Here is a 23234-nt window from a genome sequence, read left to right as displayed (position 1 = left end):
TTCACAGCTCTTGAGACAAAGGGAAAAGTGGGAGGGGAATCACCACCAATGGGAAGAAGCTTTTTCTGGGAAGAGTGGTGCTGGTTTTTGTGTTTTGGAAAGCGGAAATAAGAGATAAATGTAGTGTTCTGTAGCATACTTTTTTAACTGAAGATTTTTCACGTGAATTTAGGAACCTCTAGTGTCAGTCACATTATTATTCCAAATAAATAAAAAATTCCTTCTGCTTTAGAAGAAGAGTTGGTTCTCATACGCCGCTTTTCTCTACCTGAAAGAGGCTCAAAGCGGCTCACATTCCCCTTCCCTTTCCTCTCCCCACAACAGGCACCCTTTTTTGTAAACTCTTGTTCAACATTTTCTCAAATATATTCATGTGTCTTTCATTTTCACCATTGAGGCATTTGAAAACAATTCTTTTTAAAGAAGGCTTTGAAGGATGCTTTAGTAAAGTAAGAAATGAACCAGATTCTTTTCCCCTGATTTTTGCATGAATAAGCCTTGCATATTTTGCCTTTGGAGAGAAATTGCCCGTGGAAAGTTGCATTATGAAAAAGGAAGAGCTATACAAGGGAAAGTGTTTTGAAAATATTGATAAGAGTTGCCTTTGCAAGAGGACAGCGCCTTTTGGCCTTTGCTAAAAAGACTGCCTGCCCACTTGAAGATGCAGTCAGAGAGCCCACGGATGCAAACTGCGAGGCACTCCATGCATATGCCAAGGATGTATTGTTATTGATATGGTGTGCCAAACAGGGCTGTCTTGGCAGGTTTCATTTGTTCTGAACTCTGGATAAGGAAAAAGGTGAGGTACAAATGTCTGGAGTGAAACAAAATGAGGACTTTAAAAGATGCCAAAGGAAACAAAAAGCCCTGACCTTCTTGTTTTGCTGGTGAAGCGCAGACTGGCAGTGGCTTTTCATAGATGGCTCATCCACACTGAAGCAGGAACAAATCTGACAGAAAAAGCCAGCTTTTGGGACAAGGAAGTCTATATCTGAAAGCAAACGTGCAAAGAGACTTAAAAAGAGCAACACAAGCCCTTCCTTTTGCTAGGGACAAGGAGAAAGATTCTCATGTCTACCTTTAAGAAGGTGCTTGGTAACTATCTATTACAAATATACTCTGTTAAATATCCAAAAATTGGAATGAGGTGCTGGAAAGTTTTACCTTATCTTACTTTTTTTTTCCTTATGCAATCTTATGGACAGAATACACTCCAGCAGTTTTGTCTGAAACTGGTACTTTAAGACTTGGATTTTAACTTTTAATATCTTTTGTATAATTGTAACTGTATTTATGTAAACAGTGTGGTTATCACACATTACAGATTCCCCTGATGAAGCCAATTGGTGGGAGTTATTTATCTACTCTCAATAGTGATACAGGGAATAAAAAACGCACTTGTCTATGCTCTGCATCTCCCCCTCTCCATTAAAATCTTCTAAACAAAAGAGATTTATTCTTTAAAGAAGGATACCAGACCCCCAAAAGTGACCTATGGGGATTCCACCAGCCTTCAAATGCTGAACGGATTTGGGAGACCGTTCATATGTTCATTTTAGTTAGTTTTCCCAGTGGAGTTCAAAAAGGGCAGCTGGATTAGTCTGTTTGTAGCAGCAGAAAACAGCAAGGAAGGAACTTCTACCCTACCACGAATTTGATAGTCTTTGAAGAGCTCCTGCTCTCTTGCTCTTCCCTACAGTGGAGTCTGGAATTATTCTAGAAGGCTCCAGGAAGGCAGGAGGGACTCCTGATGGCCCATTCCTCTCAGTACACTTGTTATCTTCAGTGGCAGCTGGGGACTGCAAACTGGTCTCAGGTGCAGCCAGTACTGCCCAAAGGCCTCTCCGAGCGGCTACCAATCGCCTTCCCTTGGCCTCCTTGCAAAGGACACCCTGTGACCAAGGTCACCCAACTGGCTGCACAGGGGTAGGGAATTAAACCTGCCTCTCCAGACTACAGGCTTCCCCTCTTAATTGTAAGTCCAAGCTGGCTCTTCTGATAAAGAGAAAGGATTAAGGACCTAGGTTTCACCTCATTTGCGGGCAACTAAGACTAATTACCTACCAGCTGAAGGTGGCTCCCCTTGTTCAGTCCCATCCGCTAGGGTTTGTTCCAAACCTTCCCCTCCTTCACCCTTCTCAGCTTCTACTGAGGTGGGTTCCTGGGTCTCTCTTTCTGCAGCAACCCTCTCCGTTTCAGCAGATGCCTTATTTCCCTCAGGAACCTTCTCAGCAGAACACACTTTCTCTCCTGAATTTCTTCCTGTTTTTCTTTGCTTGTCAGCCGATGGTGAACCCTCTGCCGGTTCATGGACTGCAGTCTCTTTTTCCAGAACTATCTTGTCTGTACTTGTTTTTATAACACTGACGTTTTCTTCTTCTTCATCATCCTCATTGCCAACTTCATCAAGAGTGACAAAGTTAAGCTCTCCTTCCAGGAAGTCAACATCTTCTTCAGTCACTTCATCCAGAGTCACCCGGGGCTGATCATCACTGTCCTCATAGATCTCATCCACTGTGACTAAAGTGCTTGGGTCTTCTGGCACCTGGGAAAAAAGGAGGTCACCAGGGTCTAAAAGCACCTGCTTTTCTTCTCGCCTGGTCTTAAAATGCAAAGGTTGGTTCAGAGGAAGCTCTTCTACTTCTCTGATTTCATCCATCCTTACCAAGGTCTCTGATTTAAAGTCTGGCTCGCCATCTGCTTCTTTCACAGTCTCATGAGCTGCAGGGTCTTCTTGCTCAGAAATCTCATCCAAAGTGACAAGTGACTTTGGGTCCCAGGCCGCTCCTGAGAAGAGTTCTTCCTCATTGTAAACTTCATCAACAGTGACCAACTGTTGATGATCTAGCAGAGCTTCCAGACGCTCTGCCACTTGAGCCATCCCACCTCCCACAGAGCAAGTTCCCTGTGTAAATATTTCTGCAGCTGCACTCTCCTTTTCAGCAGCTTCCATAGGAGGCCCAGGTGCCTTATTTTCCTCAGGAACATTCTCCACAAGACTTGCTTTCTCTCCCTGGGAGGCTTCATCTAAAACCGCTGTTTCTTCTTGCTCATCCACTGATGGTAAACTCTCTGTTGATTCAGCAACTGCAGTCTTTTTTCCTGGGACTGTTGTGACATTGAGCTCCTCCATACTTGTTCCTGTAACAGTGAGCTTTTCTTCTGTCTCATCCTCGCTGCCAACTTCATCAACAGTAACAAAGTTAAACTCTTTTCCCAAGAATTCATTGTCTTCTTCGGTCACTTCACCCAACATCACCAGAAGCCGATTACTGCTGTCCTCCTGGATCTCATCCACAGCAACAAAAGTGCTTGGGTCTTCTGGTCCTTGGGAAGAAAGGAGACCCCAAAGATCTTCAAGCACCCGCTTATCTTTTCTCTTGTCATTCAAGGTGTCAGTCTTAAAATGAGAAGATTGCTTCAGAGGTAGCTCTTCCACTTCTCCAGTTTCATCTACCACTACCAGGGATTCTGCTTTAAGGTCTGGCTCACTGTCCGTTTCGTGAGCAGCAGGGTCTTCTTGCTCAGAGATCTCATCCAAAGTTACAAAAGACAGTGGATCCCGGGCCACTTCAGAGGTGAGCTCTTCCTCATTGCTCACTTCATCCACAGTGACCAACACCTGGAGATCTGGCATGGCTTCCAGATGTCCTGGGACTCGGGCCACCCCACCTTCTACAAAGGTCATTTCCTGTGTATCTATTTCTGCAGCAGCATTCTCCTTTTCAGCAATGTCTATTAGAGCCTCAAAGGCCTTACTTTCCTCTGGAAGCTCCGCTGCAGGACATGCTTTTTTCCCTCTTGAGACTTCATCTAGAATTGCTGCTGCTTCTTGCTTGTGAGTCAATGGTAAACTCTCTGTCGGTTCAGGGACTGCAGCTGCGGTCTCTTTTTCCGGGACTCTTGTGGCAACCAGCTGGTCCATATTTGCTCCTGTAACAGTGACCTTTTCTTCTTCCTCATCCTTGCTGCCCACTTCATCAACAATAACAAAGTTAAGCTCTCCTTCCAGGAAGCCATTGTCCTCTTCAGTCACTTCATCCAAAGTCACTCGGGGCTGATCACTGCTGTCCTCATAGATCTCATCCACCGTGACTAAAGCGCTTGGGTCTTCTGGCACCTGGGAAGAAAGGAGATCTCCAGGGTCTAAAAGCACCTGCTTTTCTTCTTGCCTGTTGTTCCAGGCATCAGTCTTAAAATGAGAAGGTTGGTTCAAAAGAAGTTCTCCAATTTTATCCATCGTTACTAAGGGCTCTGTTTTAAGGTCTGGCTTGTTGTCTGCTTCTTTAACCGGAGCAGAAGGGTCTTCTTGCTCAGAAATCTGTGAATCTTGGGCCACATCGGAGATGAGATCTTCATGATTATGCACTTCACTAGTGGTTACCAACTCCTGGGGATTTGGCATAGCCTCCAGACATTCTGCCACTTGAGCCACCCCACGTTCTTCAGAAGACGTTGCCAGTGTGCATACTTCTGCAACTACACTCTCCTTTTCAGTAGCTTCCTTCGGAGCCCCAGGTACCTTGTTTTCCTCAGGAACATCTTCCGCATCTAGAATTGCTGTTTCTTCTTGATCCACAGCCAAAAGAAAACCCTCCGTTGGTTCCGCAACTGCAGCTGGAATGTCTTCTTCAAGGACTGTTGTGGCAACCAACTTGTTCATATTTGTTATTATAACAGTGACTTTTTCTTCCTCCTCATCCTTGCTGCCAACTTCATCAACAGTAACAAAGTTAAACTCTCCTTCCAGGAAGTCATCCTCCTCTTCAGTCACTTCATCCAACGTCACCAGAGGCTGATTCTCACTGTCCTCGTGGATCTCATCCACTGTAAACAAAGTGCTTGGGTCTTCTAGCGCCTGGGAAGAAAGGAGGTCTCCAGGGACTAAAAGCACCTGCTTCTCTTCTCGCCTGTTGTTCGAGGTCTCAGTTTTCAAATGTGAAAGCTCATTCAGAGGTAGCTCTTCCACTTCTCCAATTTCATCCACCGTTACTAAGGGCTCTGCTTTAAGGTCTGGCTCACCACCTGTTTCTTTCATGGTCTCATGAGCAGCAGGGTCTTCTTGCTCAGAGATCTCATCCAAAGTAACAAGTGACTGTGGATCCCGGGCCACTATGGAGATGAGTTCTTCCTCGTCATTCACTTCGTCAACAGTGACCAGCGCTTGGGGATCTGGCATGCCCTCCAGATGTTCTGCCGCTTGGCCCATCCCACCTTCGTCCTCCCCAATCTCATCCAATGTGACAAAGGAGAGCTCCTGCCCAGCAGCTCCATGGTCATCAGAGGTCTTGGCCTTCCTTCGCTTGGAGCTGGGCTCACGGGCAGCATCCTTCCTCTTACCCCTGAGAGGGTTCCTTCTAGGCTGGGAGGGAGAGTCCACTTCATCTGTAACTTCATCCACAGTAACAAACTCATCCAAGTTAAAGGGGAAAAGCTCTTCTTCCTGGAAAACATTAAACAATCAAGAAAACGGGAACCAATCAGTGAACAGGAGCAGTTTTCTGGATGGCGACAGTAATGCAAAAGAGAGCGCTAGGCAGAAACAACAGCCCTAAGTGACAGACAGGATTCCATCTTTATCTCCATTTACGGGGGGACCAAGATCAGCAATTCTCTCCCAGTCACATGAAGACCCCTAAGGAAGTCTGGAACAATCTGCAGAATGCAGGCAGAATGTCAGCAGACCAAGAGAAACCACCCTGATCTCACATCATGGAGAGATACGGGCAGGATGAGATCCCAGCAGTGAATCTGGGCCTCTAAGAAATGAATTAGCACACTATAAAATCAGAATCAGTGATATATACATGGAGATGCATATAAAGTCACTCCAAATATGTAGCCTGAAAATGTTAATAGGACAACGCACATTACTGAACAGTGATCATTCCCACCAATCAAGGATGCACACCCCTTCACTCATTAAGATGCCTTTCTCTTCCTCCATTGTCAGCAACAAAGGCCGAACACCTTTCTTATCTTCTCCAAACTCTGAATGTTGGTGTAACAACTCCAGTCCCTGGCTGGCTCAAGGATCTTGACTCCCCCACCCCACCCCACATGCAGAATCTAGATTCCCGGCTGACCAGAGGACTGGCACCCCTGGACATTGGAGCCACTGCTCAGAGACACAGCAGCAAGCCTCTCCTGCACCCTCATGCACTCCCCATGCTCCCTTCCTGAGTTATACACGCTCCATAGAGTGCGTCTTTATTTTATCTTTATCTTTATATATACCACCACTCACAGCAATGCCAGCTCGTGGCGGTTTACATATAGGGCATCTGAAAGCTGGCATCTTAACATGGGTGTTCTAGCTGTATGCTTGATGGCACCCTAACTGCTGACGTCCCTGGGATGTTCTCAATCAAGTTCTCTCATGCCCCCATTTTCACGTCGCAGTGCTTCTTTAACATCTGGCTAGGAGCTCTGTTACGTTCATTATTGTGGGACTCTGCTGGATGCAAAACTCAAGCCAGCAAGTCCTTCAAAGCGGGGATGAGCAGCTCTATTCCCAGAGTGAATCTGGACCACATCGAAAAAGAAGGCTCACTCATTCACACACACTCATCTCCGAGTCTTCCCCATCACACCTCTATGCACTTACACAACTGCAATACGGGAATCCAAGACTCTGCTTCCTTACCTCGTTTGGATTTGTGCACCTGTGAGAACTTCTACTATTTCTCCCAGGAAATACCTGAAAAGTCAGAGAAAGCAAAACAAAGAGCCAAAAGTCAAACAATTGGCTTCCCAGAAGTCCAGTACATAATGCCGTGCCTTTAGCCTGAAATGACACCAATCATATTCGTAAGCAAGTTGAAACCATGCCAACCGCTCCTTGGATCCATCAGCTACCCTGCGTGTGCCATTTCTTCTCCGCATGGCTCTGCAGCAGGGCATTTTAGGACTCACCACTGGAAGTATCACCTCACAAGGAGACAGAGCACCAACGTGGCTGGCCCATCAAACCCATCCATCTACCTACAAGATGATTCCGAAATGTGCCACGGACAACCTCGCATGCCCCTTTTGTGAATGTGCTTTGCTAAAGGAAACATTGGACAGGAGGGGGGAAAGGGGCTGGGCACAGACTAGTTGCCTGCACCTCTGTTTCATGGTCTGGAAGAAGCGCCAGCATTAGTTATCAAGCTAGACACGAGCCAGCACCTTAGCCCTCCTCACCTTTTCTTTGTTGCTGTCAAGCTTCACGGTGGATGATCGAGCCTCTTGCTCTTGAGTTTGCTTTGAGCTACCTTTAGGTTCCACTTGGGAGTCTTTGTCTTGCTGTGATGAACTCTTCCCATTGCCTACCTTAACAACGAGAGAACTCAGTTTCACTTTAGGTTTGCTGTCTGGCAACTTTGACCTGCTGATAGTCGGTCTCTGCTGACTTGCTTCTTTTGGCACCGGTTTCTTCTCGGCAACTGTGCTGCTCCTGGTTCCGGGCTTTGCGGCAGGCTTCTGCTCTTCCTTCCTTCGTGTCACAGTTCTTTTCTTTGATATATTTGGAACAGACATCAAAGCTTTCAAGATGGTTTTACTAACGGAAGTTGCTTCTGCACTGGGTGCCAAGACCGTAGCAAGCACATCACCTTTCCTAGAGCCCTCTAGCTGGCCTTGTCCCATTTCCTTCCTTGGCTGTGACTTGGGCAAACCTTGCTCAGGACTTCTGTCATCTGCCTTCCTTTCAAGTTTCTCCTCCTGGGCTGGCTTGTCATTTGATGCCAGCACTTCGGGCTGCTTCTCTGAGGCTGCCTCAGCCTTGCCCGACTGTAGCTCAGGCTTCTCCTTCGCGGGTTCTGTAGGCTCAGGCACAACTGTCTCAGCTTCCACCTCCATGCTGCCTTCCGTTGCGGATGAGGGATTCTCAGGCTCCTTGTCTACCATCCCCTCCACCTCACCGGTAGACATTTCAGCGAGGTTCCTTGGTGCATCTGCATGACCTGGTCCTGGAGGCACCAGCCTGGTGTTGGATTGTAGGTCTTCCCCCGACAGTTCCTCCACTGGAGCTTCTGTAGAGCCCAGGGACACTGTCTCACAGATGGCAGGAGCTGCCTCCACTCCTTGCTCTGTCTTGGCAGGACCTGCTCCTGTCCCTCCGATTCCGGCCGTGCCCTTCAACCCTTCTGAGAGCTCAGCAGCAGGCCCAGCTGACTCTTCATCTTTGCCCCCTGTTGCAACGGGAGACGTATTTCCCAGAAATTCAGCCAAAGCCGTATCTGTAACCTTTTCTTCCTCTCCTAGGCCCGAAGCCAGAGCAACTGGTTTTTCAGATTTTAGTTCAGATGAACTCAAATCCCCTACTTCGGTGGTCAGTGCTGCCAACTTGCCTTCCGAAGTTGCCGTCTCTGATGGCTTTGACAGAGCTTCACATTCCGTCTTCTCAGAAGGTTCCTTCTTCACTTCTGCCGTCGCAACCTTCAACTTACAAATGGGCTCCTCCTTGGCCTCAGCGGGCTTTGCTGAAGGAACGGAAGCTGTGTGCACCAATCCTGATCCTTCGGGAATTTTTTTCAAGTCCGGGCTAAATGTATTTAAAAAAACAGAAGAAATCAAGCTATGTTGAGAACTCCACAGTAATAAATAACCTCTTGACGCCAACGGTGGGGATTCCTGATGCATTAGAGCTCAGCATTGGGATTGCTAACCTAACAGCCAAATGAGCCTTAGTCTACACAGGTGGCTAAGCCACTTCAGCATGATTTCAGCACACGACCTGAGGTATGCTTTCTTTGAAGGTGATGCTCTTTAAATAGGTGTGTGCCCTACGGACCCCGGAGCAGGCAGGGCATTCTTACACGTATGACTTTAGGAAGTCACACTGGACACGTACATAGAGAGAGAGCCACCATCCTCTAGTCCCTGCCTGGGAAACATGGGCACTTAATAGGCTGCTGCCCATATACCTGAAAGGGGAACAACCACAGGAAGCGGAAATATCCATACATACACACGCACTAGCAAAGCCTTGACTGTTTTTCAGCCTTCTGGCAGTATTGCTCAAGTACTACAGTACTTCAAAGATGTTCGACTTACAACAAAGAAGGTAAAGGCAATCAGAGGGCCCCTCTAGTCCAGGACCCCGTTTCCAACCAGTGGCTGCAAGCAGGCCATGAAGAGAATAACCCTCCATAGTAATCTATGGAAGATAGCAAATTCCTCCAAAGCTTCCATTGCGACCCCCAACCCAAGAAAGGATGCTGAGATGTCACTACTTCCAAGACAGTAGAAACTCGATAATACACAAAGATTACACAAGTATGTAAGTGATGAGTGGTTGTTTTTTAAAGCATTTGCTTAAGAGGTTTTTTAAAAGGAAGTGGTGGGTGGAAGGCATGTGACCACAGAAGTGCTCGTCTGCCTTTATTCAATCAACAGGGGGACTGGCTGGCCATGTCTCGTCGCTCTATGTCCAGCCAAACCAGCAGAGGGGTGATGGTCTCTTAGCCGAAGAAAAACGGCCTCCATACCACAACCAGCAAAAGAGATGAATGGTTACATAGAGCAGGATATCAGAGGGCAACAATTTGGCCCCCCCTGCAGTCAACTAGAGTGACCACACTCCAGAACTCTTGCACAGTTCACTAAAGTGAACCAAAGCAATTAAAATCTCTCCACCTTGAAGCAAAAATAAAATAAGAACACCCTCGGATCTTCTGACTGCAATGCCGGTAGTATAGTTACAAAACTCGAGAACGAAGCTCCTCCCCTTTCCATTTGAAAGGCTGCTGTCTGGAATGAAGCACATCTCCGTACTGCCATATAAGGAACTGGAATCCAAGGGTCAGGATCACAATATTCTTGACTACAAATAGCTGTGTGCATTCTCTTTGAGACACACAAGGCAGGAGCCTCTTTTGGGGCAGATTTGAACAGGCAAGTACTCAGATTCAGCAAACTTATGATTCCTCATGAAGAAGTCCACAAAAAAGTTAAGGAAATCAGGAGGCTGACAAATCAATTCTTATGTGCTCAATAAGTCTCTCAAATAAGTCTCCAATATTTCTTCAGTGATTACTCCTCTCTATATATTCTCTCTACATGTATTTATTCACATTAACAATTTTGTCCATAGGAACATGTTATTCATAAGCTTATACAATTCAATGAAACTTGTTTCAAGACATACCTCAGTTTGAAGAAGGCTTAATACAAATCCAGTTATAAGGTATCCCACAGGAATCTGCTCCAAGGTTGTATTTCCTAACACATCCACTAAAAGAATGCTAAACACTGCATTTTAAAGATAAGCAGATACCCCACAAATTATGTACAGGTGTGACTAATATCCTTAGTTAAAGGGCCATGGATGCAGACAATGTGTTTTTTTTTTTGGTTGATAAAAAACAATTTAGATCCCAATTGGAATTTAAGCCTTTATGTGAAATTGTATCATGACAAAAAATGTAATCACATTCCCATTGTTGTAAACGCAGCTTGCAGCTGCTTTCAGAAAAAAAGACTTGGGGCAATGGTCTGCAAAACACTGGAGCAGATGCCTGTGTGATACCTCATAAGTGGATTTGCATTAAGCCTTCTTCAAACTAAGGGTATGTTTTCAAACAAGTTTCACTGAACTGTATAAGAAAACATGCAGGTCTCTCTGGGTGACTTTCCACATGACTTTCTTCCAGGTGACTTTCTTCCAGGTAAGCTGCAGTCACCTATTCTTATTGAGGTCCCACTTGTTAGCCATGAAGGTATTTCACAGAGTTTCTATGTAGCCCCCAGCATTCTATGCAAGAATTAACGTTAACTGTAGAGGAGGCCCTTGTTGGCTGAAATACATTTCAGTCCATCTACAGGCTATACAGCTTTGTAAGCATCTAGAAATGAGATTTATGCTGCAAATGACGTATTTGAGAACAGAAAATATTTCTCTACCAAAGGGTTATTGTCAAATCCTGCATAAGACTGAAGCCGCACCTGTGCCTAAAAGGGTTGTTTCTATTTGCTGGAGTTTGCTGTACTACACACAAGCAACTCAGCAGCCATAGCCAAGCTCGGGACTTGGCCATGGGCCACACAGAAGTCTGCTTGAAGACTGAATCACAGAGGACAAGATCTGGAAAAGGGGGTTGGACTAGATGACCCATGGGGGTCCAACTCTATTATTCTATGATTCTAAGGCCAAAACAGGACATGTGGAAGGGGAGAAAACAGAAAGTGTAAGACAGCAGCATGCGGTCCTAAACAGCAAGCGAGGAAGGGATTAACCACATACTTGGTCTGATCATGGGTTTCAATCTCTCTCTCACATACACACACGTATACCTCCTACCTTTAGACATTAATAAATTATACCTCTCGTTGCTTGGCTCCTGTTTTTTCACTTCCTTTCTTGTGACTTCAACCTGTAACAAAACATCCAAGCTTTAAAGTGTGAAGTCCAAGAAGAGCATTAAAAAATACTCCTGGTGCAAATATAAGGCTATGAAGCAGGGTCACACAAGATGTGCTGCAGAAGGTGACCTCGTGCACGCCAACCCCCAAATCCCCCCTTCCAACTCTCCATAGCCTTCTTCCCCAACCCTTTTGCCACCAGGATGCCCATAAGTTGTATCTGGAGAGTACTGACTACAGAAACCGTGTCTTGCTTGCTAGTCACCTCCTGACTAGAAAGGGGCAGGGCGTAAAGAGGGAAACCTGTCCCCACTCCTCCTCCCCTTCAGCAGAAAGATTAGAGGATGCAATTACTGCTTCAGCCGCCCCTACAGAGCTCATACGACTGGAGGGGGGGGAGGTGAGCACCACCACCTCTGCCCTCACCCCTGCTTGACCTCTTTCCCTTCCAACCTTCTTTTCACTGGCTTATTATAATCACTGGGTGATCATAGACCAGTCACTCCCTCTCAGCCTGACCTATCTCACATGATGGTGGCTGTGAGAATTAACAGGAGATAAGAAATTACTATTACCAATTACAATTACAAATGAGGCTTGTAACACATTAAATAGCTATATTGGTTAACATATAGGGTGCATATTCTAATCAACCACATTTTTTGAGTCAAATATGCACCCTAGGGGAAATGATGTATGAGAAGATTTCAAAAAGTCTAACTTATGAAAAATTAACAAAACGAAATCAGAGAGCCAAGTGACACCTTTAAGACCAACAAAGATTTATTCAAGGCATGAGCTTTCAAGTGCAAGCACTCTTCCTCACTCTGATTTTGTTTTGTTGTGCTGCTTCAGACCAATATGGCTACCCACTTGAATCTATCTTTAGAAAAATTAAGATAGAGGCACGTGAAGGGGCACAGAGAGATTATTGCAGAAATAAAATCATACCTAGAGGATTTTGTATGAATAAAGCCGCAGATATGTTTCATTATAATGATAAGTTTAAGGACAGATGGTTTGTAATTTCAGAGCCAGTTTGGTGTAATGGTTAGGAGTGCCGACTTCTAATCTGGCATGCCGGGTTCGATTCTGCGCTCCCCCACAGGCAGCCAGCTGGGTGACCTTGGGCTCGCCACAGATAAAGATAAACCTGTTCTGACCGGGCAGTGATATCAGGGCTCTCTCAGCCTCACCCACCCCACAGGGTGTCTGTTGTGGGGAGAGGAATGGGAAGGCGACTGTAAGCCGCTTTGAGCCTCCTTCGGGTAGGGAAAAGCGGCATATAAGAACCAACTCTTCTTCTTCTTCTTCTTCAAAAAAATGTTCCATGGGTTTAATGGTACTATTAATTGAAACAGCAATGACTGAAAGTTCAAAATTGGAATCTGAAATTAAGCATTTGAAAGAAAAAATCCTAATTTCCTTGAATGAAAATGAGTTTTTAGAATCGAAGAATAGTAAATTCAAGAAATTCTAGATATGAAAGATTATGAAAATAACAATGTGTATAATTGGAAATAATATAAATCAGGCAGAACCAAAAAATGTGTACCATTTGATGGTACCTCTGAAGACGCCAGCCAGAGTTATGGCAAAATATCAGGAACAAAAACTACCAGACCACAGCCACAAAGCAGGGAAAACCCACAACAATCCATGCTGATTTTTTTTAAATCCACATTCTGAGACCATGTTCAGAACTGCTTATATATCAGTGCTTTAGCAACATTTCCCATTTTCTGAACCCAAATTCTATGTGCAAGATAACAAAATAGATAAGAGGAGGCAGAATACAAGAACTGGTGGGCACTTGATAAAATTAATGAACACAAAAGCAAATCATTATTTACCCCTTGGGTGAAAAAAAAGTAGAATTCACAGCCACAGGCAGTCGTGGCAGCGACATGCACAGAAAAGGGGATTGATTAATCACATGGGGCAAAGGGCCATCAGTCGCTATTAGACACAATATATAGACAGAATCAAAGAATCATAGAGTTGGAAGGGGCCACACAGGCCATCTAGTCCAACCCCCTGCTCAACGCAGGATCAGCCCTAAGCATCCTAAAGCATCCAAGAAAAGTGTGTATCCAACCTTTGCTTGAAGACTTCCAGTGAGGGGGAGCTCACCACCTCCTTAGGCAGCCGATTCCACTGCTGAACTACTCTGACTGTGAAAAACTTTTTCCTGATATCTAGCCTATATCGTTGTACTTGAAGTTTAAACCCATTACTGCGTGTCCTCTCCTCTGCAGCCATTGGGAACAGCATCCTGCCCTCCTCCAAGTGACAACCTTTCAAATACTTAAAGATGGACCACTGTGTCTGGGGCAATGATGCTCTGTATTCTTGGGCGCTTGGGGGGCAACAGTGAGTGGACCTCTGGCCCTGTTGGTGGACCTTCCAATGGAACCCACTGGGTTTGGGCCACTGTGTTGTCCAGACTGTTGGACTAGATGGGCCATTGGCCTGATCCAACATGGCTTCTCTTATGTTCTTATGAAGAGACCGGAATGCCATACGGCCACCCTTTTGTCATGAAATCTGCCCTGGAAATGTCCCTGAGCATCCACTCCACAAGTCATACTTGACACAAGTCCAATTCCTACAGTCAGGTAGGAAAAGCACTTAAGAACGGCAACAAAAGCAGCAGAAAGGAGGGCAAGAGAAACTAAGCAGCATCAATATCCGGAGTTCAGGCTTCCTTTCAGTCGCCTGCCCTGACTCAGAAAGGCAAACGAGCAAGTAGGGACTCAAGAAAGTTCGCTTACTGGCAAAGGGTCAATCTTTGGGGATCGTGAGAATGTCAGCTCCGACTCCCGCAGACTGTAAGGGGAGCTTTTCAGAAAGCGGCACATGGATGCAGCTGACTCTGCACTGTCCAACTGAAGAATTGCCTGAAAAGGTATATTTTAACACATGATATAAAGTTAGCCTGGAATTACTGATTTGTGCAGACCATAATTTGAGTTAGGTGGACCCAGCAGCACCACTGAGAAATATCAGCTAGTTTCAAGTCTAACAGCACAACTGTCAGAATCCCCGGGTTTCTGCCATGATTGATTACTGTACTCTGAACCTGTATGTAACTATTTTGAAAAGTACTCCCGTTTCTCCTTCTGTCTGGCTGTTAGTGTTAGGCGCCTTCTCCACGGTCACAGCTTGCCGCTAACCTGCATCTCTGACTATTATATCTGCTTGTAACGTGAACCTTAACGGGTCTGGGGAAGGTGAGAAAACTGCTGGCATAAGAGCAGGGGTTTGTCTTGCATTCGTCAGATTCGTCTATGTGAGTCCAGGGAGATCTGCTTGAATAAACAACCATCTTTCAATAGAGTGATGTTTTATTTACAAGTCTGCAATCCTGACAACACCTTAGAGGCCAACGAGGCTGACCTCATTGCTGGAAGATTGGCTCCTTACAAAAAACCCTGTCTGGGAAATTTCAGCTAGTGGCAAATTGTAGTTTTTAAATTTTAACTTTGTATGTTTTTAAATATTGTTACCCACCCTGAACAATGCAGAAGGGCGGGATATAAATGCATTTTTATAAATAAGATATTGTAATTGTGGGTTTTAATTTCAGGGTCTTATGTTTTATGATTATGGGTTTCATGTTCTGTGATTGTAACCCACCACAAGACAGTTCCCCAATAGCATCAGGAAACAAATCTATGAATGAACGAACGAACGAACGAACGAATGAATGAGATTGTTGTTGTCGTTAATAAACTATTGCAAGTTTATATCCTGCTGGTAGTTTCAAACCTATTTGTACCACACAAGAACAAATTTGACCTACAAGTTGGATGCTCTTCTCTATGACATAACTAAAAACTTCTGCCGCTGTCAGCTCACAGCTCTTTTCCACCAAGCAGCCCCTTTTCCCAGTGGATGGCATACTGCTATACACAGTCACAGAAGGCCTGAATGCCAGTTATTCACATCATGATTAGGATCTGTCTGCAAGAGGAGAGTTTTCTGTTCACCTTTCTCTTATTGCTTATCACCACGTAGTGATCCACTCGTCCAAATCGAAGCCCGATGCACAGTATTTCGAGTTTCGTGTATCCACTGTCTGGCAGGTTGCCAAGATGCACAAGCTGTGCATGTAGAGCTTCCACATTCACCTAATGAACAAAAATGCACATATGTCGGTCAGGACCTCCAAGGGTTAGAGGTTTCTGCAGAGGATTCAATGGACTCACCCTCTGGGAGGGATTTTCACATCAGCTGAAGCTGCAGCTGTGCAGCCAGCCCAGTAGAAAACCCCTCAGCCATTCATCCCTATTCTTCGGTGGAGGCTTATGGAACTCTTTTGCAACCTTATAACTCTACAACTCTGACCTCAGCCCTGTTGTTGGTTGTTGTGAATACATTATTTTTATTCTTAAAGTCAAGGCAAGGGTACAGCTCTAAAGGTTCTGGAAATTTTGAACCTGTGGTAGAAATTCCCCCCTAGCATAAATGGAAATTTGGGACGAAACTGGAGTATATGCAATACTTCCTTTCTTATCCAATGGAAACCTCTTTACTACACAAGAAGAAATGGATTATTGATAACTTAGCATATAAAATTGTACTTATTTATATGCAAATTTTAAAAAATCTTGGATACATCTACAGGGTAAGAGTTCTTCATCCCCACCGCAAAGGCTCTCTCAAATGCACCAGTATTTTCATTAAAGAAAGGTCTTCAGACTCTTATATATGCTCTATATTTGGAATGACTGAAAAGGTTTTTGAGACAAGGTTTTCTCACTCAAAAATAAAACATTTCATTAGAGGTCCCCCCCATCCCGCCCCCATCCACCACCACAGAGCCTTATTTTTCCGTTGGGAAAACTGAGAAAGCCCCGAGAACTTTTCATACTATACAATTAAAAAAAAAATTCTTCAGAAGCATTTTACTCATTGAGAAAATATTCCATAGCAATTTCTTTTCAGTGCTCCCCCAGAAGTGCAACTGGCCTCAACCAGCACAAGGCTTGTAGAATGGCGCTATTCTGTCAGGCACATGGTGGATACAAAGACAAACAGGTCAGATTGCACAGACAAACAACATCCCCGACCCCCCTTGAACATGCCATGCTTCCTCAGATATACTGAGACAGAGCACTGAGAAAGATTGTAATTTACTATTACTGTTTTTATATTATGATTTTAACATTGATGCAGAAACAGATGTACACCACACAGAGACTGGATGCACAGAGGGACAGCTGATAATTTGAATAAAGAACACAAAAAGTCCTGAATTTCCCCAATGAAAACAAGGACTATATCACTTATTCCTTTCCCATCTCACCCCAGAAGGATCTAGATGGGTCACAAGTAAACAAGACAAACCCAGATGGTACAACAAAGAGTACTTACCTTTGGATTGGCGTCCTTAATCATAGAAATAAATATAGCTTCCTACAGAATGGACCAGAACAATTCAGTTAGTGAACTAAATCTGTTGTCTATTTATTTTTACAGTATTTATGCATTAACAATATTTATGAATAATAATAACTGGACAAAATATCAGGCCCTCAGTCTGCAAGGCTGTTAACAACAGGCTAAAAAGGCAAATGGGATTTTGGGTTAAATCAAATGGAGTATCGCGTCCAGATCACGGGAGGTGATGGTACTGCTTTACTTTGCTCTGGTTCGGCCTCACTTGGAGTCCTGTGTTCAGTTTTGGGCACTCCAGTTCAAGAGGGATGTAGACAAACTGGAGCATGTCCAGAAGAGGGCAACAAAGATGGTGAGGGGTTTGGAGACCAAGACGTATGAAGAAAGGTTGGGGGAGCTTGGTCTGTTTAGCCTGGTGAGGAGATGACTGAGAGGGGATCTGACAACCATCTTCATGTATTTAAAAGGGTGCCATATAGAGCAGCGGTCCCCAAACTTTTTCAGGCTGGGGACCGGTGGGGGGGCAGAGGGAGACCCTGGGACCGAGGTAGGGGGGGAGAGGGAGGCGTGGGCGCTGGCACCTGCAAACCAGCAGGCACACCTCCCTCCCCTTCCCCGGCAGCGTGGCACGGCACTTGCCACCCAGAGGCTGATTCTGTGAGGGTTCAAAGGGGTGGCAGGTGACAGTGGATGAGCGATAGGGTTTTGAGTGTCCTGCATAGTGCAGGGGGTTGGACTAGATGACCCATGAGGTCCCCTTCCAACTCTATGATTCTATTCTAGGCGGTATTGGGGGATCATTAATGAAGAGGGTCACTGTAAATCAAAAATGACTTGACAGCACTTGACACACACAGATCCTGGACACCTACTTATTTTGGCTCCGGTAGCCTACAAGAATTTCTGAGATTATTCCTCAGATGGAAACACAATGAGTATTTTACTAGATCAGCCAGCACACGGAGACCCTGAGGTCACCCTCTCAGATCATCCCATCTGGCATTACTGCTTCAAGACTCAACCACAACCAAATGGATTGGCTAAGAGTTTACATGAGGCGAAAGAAGAAAAAGCAGCTCCAAACAATTCTGTTGATATTCTTAAATCCTTTCATTCACTTACTTCGTCTTTCAGATCCATGAATTCAGGTACCATACGAATGCACAGCTGTCTTGTCTTCACCCACACTGGAATACAGGCATAAAACTTCACCAAGGAGTCTGCAGACCTCTGACTTACTTCTAGGTATGCCTTTTGAAAAACAAGAAACAGGCATAAATCACCTGAGGAAGTCAGCAGTGACTCGTGGAAGCTGACATTCTGCAACAGATTCTGTCAGATATTAAGGTTCTACTAGACCTGTGGCTCCTTCCAAGCATATCTGGGAGTATAAAGAGCATTAGGCACTGCCAAAAAGGAACCATTTCCTTTTCCGACGGAATTGCTCTACAGGAATTGTTGAAATACCTTTTGATGTGAAGACAGAATTAAAACATCTTTCAGCTCTCCAAAGGGCTTGATTAAGTTGGAAATTTCATCCAGAGACAACCCTGCCTCAGGCAGGTCAGAAATCACCACCACGCAGGTCTCTTCTTCTCCCTGGAACAGTAAACAGGGTCAATCAAATGCTGCACCCCACTCAATGGGGTGGGGGGGGGGTGCCGTTGTATAGGAATTATTCCAACACCTCATCCAGGGATGGTACAATCCTCCAAATTTCTTAACTGAATATTAAAAGCTTCAGTATACCCCAGAAACTACATCCAAGATTGGTCCTAGCTCTACGTAGTTGGTGCTGATGATTTATTTGTGAACCACCTCAAAAGATTTATGTTGCAAAGTGGCTTATAAATGCAAATCAATAATGTCACGTGGTACTTTTTTGAAGGTGTCAACAATGGCATGTTGGAGGAACTCATGATCTCTTTCTTATGATTGCAGAACACCTGACATACCTTGCTGGTATTCTTCGGGTATTATTTAAGCGGAACACAGATCAGAGTAAAGGCTACTGGTATAGCTGAGCCTGAATTAACACAAATGTTTAAAACTTCTATTCCAGTATCTTCAGCTACACGGAAGATTAGCTAGGGTGGCAGGAGCACATAATAATATAAAATATGTAGCCAAGTAGGTTAAGTAGACCAATTGGGCAATCCCCCTAAATAATAATATCTAAGTTTTCAATCCATTCAATTACAGCTGGGGAGAGCATCAAGAGCTCCATCACATTTCCCCGGAAAGTACGATGCTAACATCCCTGTAATAGATGGAAAACAGTTTGGGGGCCGTACCACAATCGCATTTTGGACCTGGTACTAGATCCATTTAAACAATAGGTCTCCACAAATGTCAACAAATGTCAAAGTCTTCCATACTTTGCATGAAAGTAAACACCTCTTGTTGGTGTTTATCATGTAATGGTTATCAGGTGGGACTGACTTCATCCATGTCTGCAGCCATTCATTCCCTAGATTGAAATTCTGTGATTGGAGGATTTGTGCAGATCTTATTGCTTATTGGTGTGGGGACTTTAGTCTAGATAGGCCCACGTTAGTCATGTCTTTGTGGGTGGGCACCTCTCTATTTACACTTTGGAAACTGTATATGAATGCTCCAATTGTTCTGTTGCCTGCCCTGAGCCTACCAGGGAAAGGCAGGTAATAAGAATAACATTTATTATTCTTTATTTAATATTTATTATTCATTCACTCCTGCAGGAAGTGGTGGTAGCTACAAGCACTGACCACTTCAACAGGGGACTGGATGATCATATGGAGCAGGGGTCCATCAGTGGTCCTTACCCATAAGGGATGGGCAAACTGACTCTCCAGATATCGATGGACAAAAATTCCCATGAGCCCCTGCCAGACTCATGGGATTTGTAGTGCATGGACATCTGGAGACCCACAGTCTGGCCACCCCTGGGACAGATGGATCATTCTGCCTGGGACAGCATTGGGAGGACTACTGGCCCAGCTGGGAGACCACCTGTTGACACCCACTGGATTTGGGATGTGTGCTACACAGGGACTGATCCAATATGAAGAAGAAGTTGGTTCTTATATGCCGCTTTTCCCTACCCGAAGGAGGCTCAAAGCGGCTTCCAGTCGCCTTCCCTTTCCTCTCCCCACAACAGACACCCTGTGAGGTGGGTGAGGCTGAGAGAGCCCTGATGTTACTGAAGAAGAAGAAGAGTTGGTTCTTATATGCCGCTTTTCCCTACCTGAAGGAGGCTCAAAGGGGCTTACAGTCACCTTCCCATTCCTCTCCCCACAACAGACACCCTGTGAGGTGGGTGAGGCTGAGAGAGCCCTGATGTTACTGAAGAAGAAGAAGAGTTGGTTCTTATATGCCGCTTTTCCCTACCCGAAGGAGGCTCAAAGGGGCTTACAGTCGCCTTCCCATTCCTCTCCCCACAACAGACACCCTGTGGGGTGGGTGAGGCTGAGAGAGCCCTGATATCACTGCCCGGTCAGAACAGCTTTATCTGTGGCGAGCCCAAGGTCACCCAGCTGGCTGCATGTGGGGAGTGCAGATTCGAACCCGGCATGCCAGATTAGAAGTCCGCACTCTTAACCACTACACCAAACTGGCTCTCTTATGGCTTCTCTTATGTTCTTATGAAGAGGACAGGATGACACAAGGCAACCCTTTTGTCATGAAATTTGCCCTGGAAATGTCCCTGAACATCCCACTCCACAAGTCATACTTGACAGAATTCCAATTCCTACAGTCAGGTCTTGTCAGTGAGAACAACCCCTACATAGAAAAGCAAAGTTCACTTACTGGCAAAGGGTCAATCTTTGGTGATCGTGAGAACGTCAGCTCTGATTGCCGCAGACTGTAAGGAGAGTTTTTCAGAAAGCGACACATGGATGCAGCTGACTTTGCGCTGTCCAACAGAAGGATCGCCTGGAAAGTTTTTTTTTTTTAAATGAATAACGTTAGCGTGGAAGTACGGATTTGTGCAGACCACAATTTGAGTTACATGGGCCCAGCAGCAGCAGCAGCACCACCACTGGGGACTCTCAGCACGCAGCCCTGTTGGTTTGCAGCAGAACAGTTAGTTTCTTAGAGGCCAACCAGACTTTCAGGAGAGCTGACTCTTGAAAACTGATATCCCAAAACACTTATTGGCCTGAAAGGTGCTGCTAGAATCAAGTCTATTTAATTTTTATTTAATTTATTCATGTGACTTTTATGCCACCCCTCACTTGACATTTTGGGCCGATGTACATGGAACATATAACTAGAAAAAAAATACACTGTATTCAATTGAAAAAGGAGATATAATTGGTATAGCATATAACAGACAGCTAACAGGTGGGGGACTGCTGATGCTGCTGGTGTTGCAGTTTCCTGGTGGTTGGCCTGGATTTGGGTCCTCATTGTCAGTCTTATCCAAAAGCCTGGTGGAAGAGATCCATTTTGCAGGTTCTACGGAACTGTCTGAGTTCCAGTAGGGCCTTGATCTCATTGGAGAGCTCATTCCACTGGGTTGAGCGTGCGGAGGAGAAGGCTCTGGCTCTGGCTCTGGTCAAGGCCAGGTGGCTTTCTTTGGGGCCAGGGATTACCAGGTGGTTCGAATATATAGAGCGAGTCGGTCTTCAGGGAATATAGACCAGCTTTCTGAAGCAGGGTTTCATGAAACCCTGGGGTTTCTTGACGGCCCCGGGATTCCCAAATGAATGGAAGGTAAATAATTTTTTATATATCTTTTTAATGTTCTAAACATAGATCAGGTATATGACCATATATGGTCATATCAAACCCCTCCCAAAATGGCCAATGGTGGGCCTGGAGGGGAAGTATAAGGGACCCCGGGGTGCATATTCACAGCGATGCTTCCCAACCATATTCTGCACGATCACGTCTAGGGTTGGGCACTTCAGCTTCCGAAGTGGCCGTGCCTGAAGCAGCCAGCACCATGGTGCAGAGGGAGGGGGAGGCACAGGCAGCGGCACACCAGTGTGCACACACATGCAGGCGCAGAGCTCTGTGCCTGCGCATGTGCACCCACCACCACCTCCCCTCCCCCACCCCCACAACGCGCCGCTGGCTGCTTCGGGTGCAAACGTCCACTTTGGATGGCAAAGCGCCCGACCCTAAATTCATACCGCTTCTAGGGGTTCTCAAAGCCCGGAGAATCTCTCAGGGGTTTCCCAAGGGTAAAAAGGTTGGGAAAAGCTGTTATGGACAAACAGACGGTCCTTGAAGTATGCAGGACACTGGCCGCACATGAGGTTGAAGGTGAGCACCAGTACCTTAAATATGACCCAGTATTCAACTGGTATCCAGTGCAGGTGCTGAAGGAGTGGTGTAAGATGTACTCTCCGTGGTATTTGGGAAACAGTCGGGCAGCCACATTTTGGGCCAACTGTAATTTCTGGAGCAGGGATAAGAGAAGGTCTGGATAGAGCAAGTTGCAGTAATCCAGTCTAGAGGTGACTGCAGCATGGATCACTGTGGTGAGGTATTCTGGGATCAGTTAGGGCACTAGTAGCTTTGCTTGGTGGAGATGGAAGAATGCCAGCTGCACTAGCCCCATTATCTCAGCTTCTATTGTTAAGGAAGCGTCAAAGGTCACACCCAGTTCCTCACCAACTGCATTATTGTAAGTTGAGCACGGTTCAGGCTGGGGAGATTTGCTTCCTGGTCTGACCCTTTCCCGCCTGCCCAAAGAACCTCCATCGTTGAGGGGATGAGTGTCACGCGACTATGCTGAAACCATTCTACTACAGCCACCAGGCACCTGGCCAGCCAATCTGGGGAGTATCAGGCTGACCATCCATTAGGAGATTGAGCTGGCTGTCATTTGCTTATTGGTGACAACTCAAGCTGTAGCTTCAGACCAACAGGGCAGGAGGGCGAATGAAAGTGTTGAATATGCTGAGGAGATTATAGCTCCCTGTGGTATTCCACATTTGAGTTCACAGGGTTGTGATCGGTTCTCCCCAATTACCACTTTTGCCATTGACCTTGGAGAAAGGAGAGTAGCCATTTTAGGGCTGTACTCTGGATACCTGAATCGGCAAGGCAGTGAGCAAGAAGCTCATGACTGTATCGAATGCTGCTGACAAGTCTAACGGTATCAACAGCACCAAATCGCCTTGTTCCAGCTGGTACCGAAGACCTCTGCCAAGGCTACCAGTGCTATTTCCACCCCATGGCCAGGTTGGAAGCCGGACTGGAAAGACTGAAGTTCCATCCAGTGTATCCACTACCTTCCCAGAAATGCCAGGTGTGAGACAGGGCTGTAGCTGGCCAGGTCACAAGAACAAAGTTGTCCTACAAGTTGGACGCTCTTCTCTAAAACATAACGAAAAACTTCTGCCACTGTGGGCTCACAGCTCTTTCCCACCATGGCAGCCCCCCCCCTCCCTGATGGGTGGCATACTGCTATACAATCAGAGAAGGCGAGAGCCTAAATGCAAGATATTCACATCATGATGTCCCGGAGAGGCTACAAGAGAATCCTTCTG

At 45.6% G+C, this 23234-nt stretch overlaps 1 protein-coding gene across 3 annotated transcripts in view; it reads right to left on the bottom strand.

Moving 5' to 3' along the window:
• LOC143819562 (uncharacterized) overlaps nucleotides 1-23234 on the bottom strand; it is a 55071-nt gene that overhangs the window by 291 nt on the left and 31546 nt on the right. For all 3 annotated transcript variants that reach the window (XM_077301327.1, XM_077301328.1, XM_077301329.1), the window contains 11 exons: nucleotides 20539-20664; nucleotides 18217-18348; nucleotides 17872-18000; nucleotides 16726-16767; nucleotides 15339-15479; nucleotides 14121-14246; nucleotides 11308-11357; nucleotides 7186-8527; nucleotides 6647-6700; nucleotides 2065-5443; nucleotides 873-991 (listed from right to left, as the gene is read on the bottom strand). In XM_077301327.1, the coding sequence (XP_077157442.1) occupies nucleotides 873-991; nucleotides 2065-5443; nucleotides 6647-6700; nucleotides 7186-8527; nucleotides 11308-11357; nucleotides 14121-14246; nucleotides 15339-15479; nucleotides 16726-16767; nucleotides 17872-18000; nucleotides 18217-18348; nucleotides 20539-20664 (5640 nt within the window). The remainder of the gene's footprint in view (nucleotides 1-872; nucleotides 992-2064; nucleotides 5444-6646; nucleotides 6701-7185; nucleotides 8528-11307; nucleotides 11358-14120; nucleotides 14247-15338; nucleotides 15480-16725; nucleotides 16768-17871; nucleotides 18001-18216; nucleotides 18349-20538; nucleotides 20665-23234) is intronic.

The sequence above is a fragment of the Paroedura picta genome, chromosome 10, assembly GCF_049243985.1.
Source record: "Paroedura picta isolate Pp20150507F chromosome 10, Ppicta_v3.0, whole genome shotgun sequence".
Taxonomy (NCBI): Eukaryota; Metazoa; Chordata; class Lepidosauria; order Squamata; family Gekkonidae; genus Paroedura; species Paroedura picta.
This window is presented reverse-complemented; position numbering and strand designations above follow the sequence as displayed.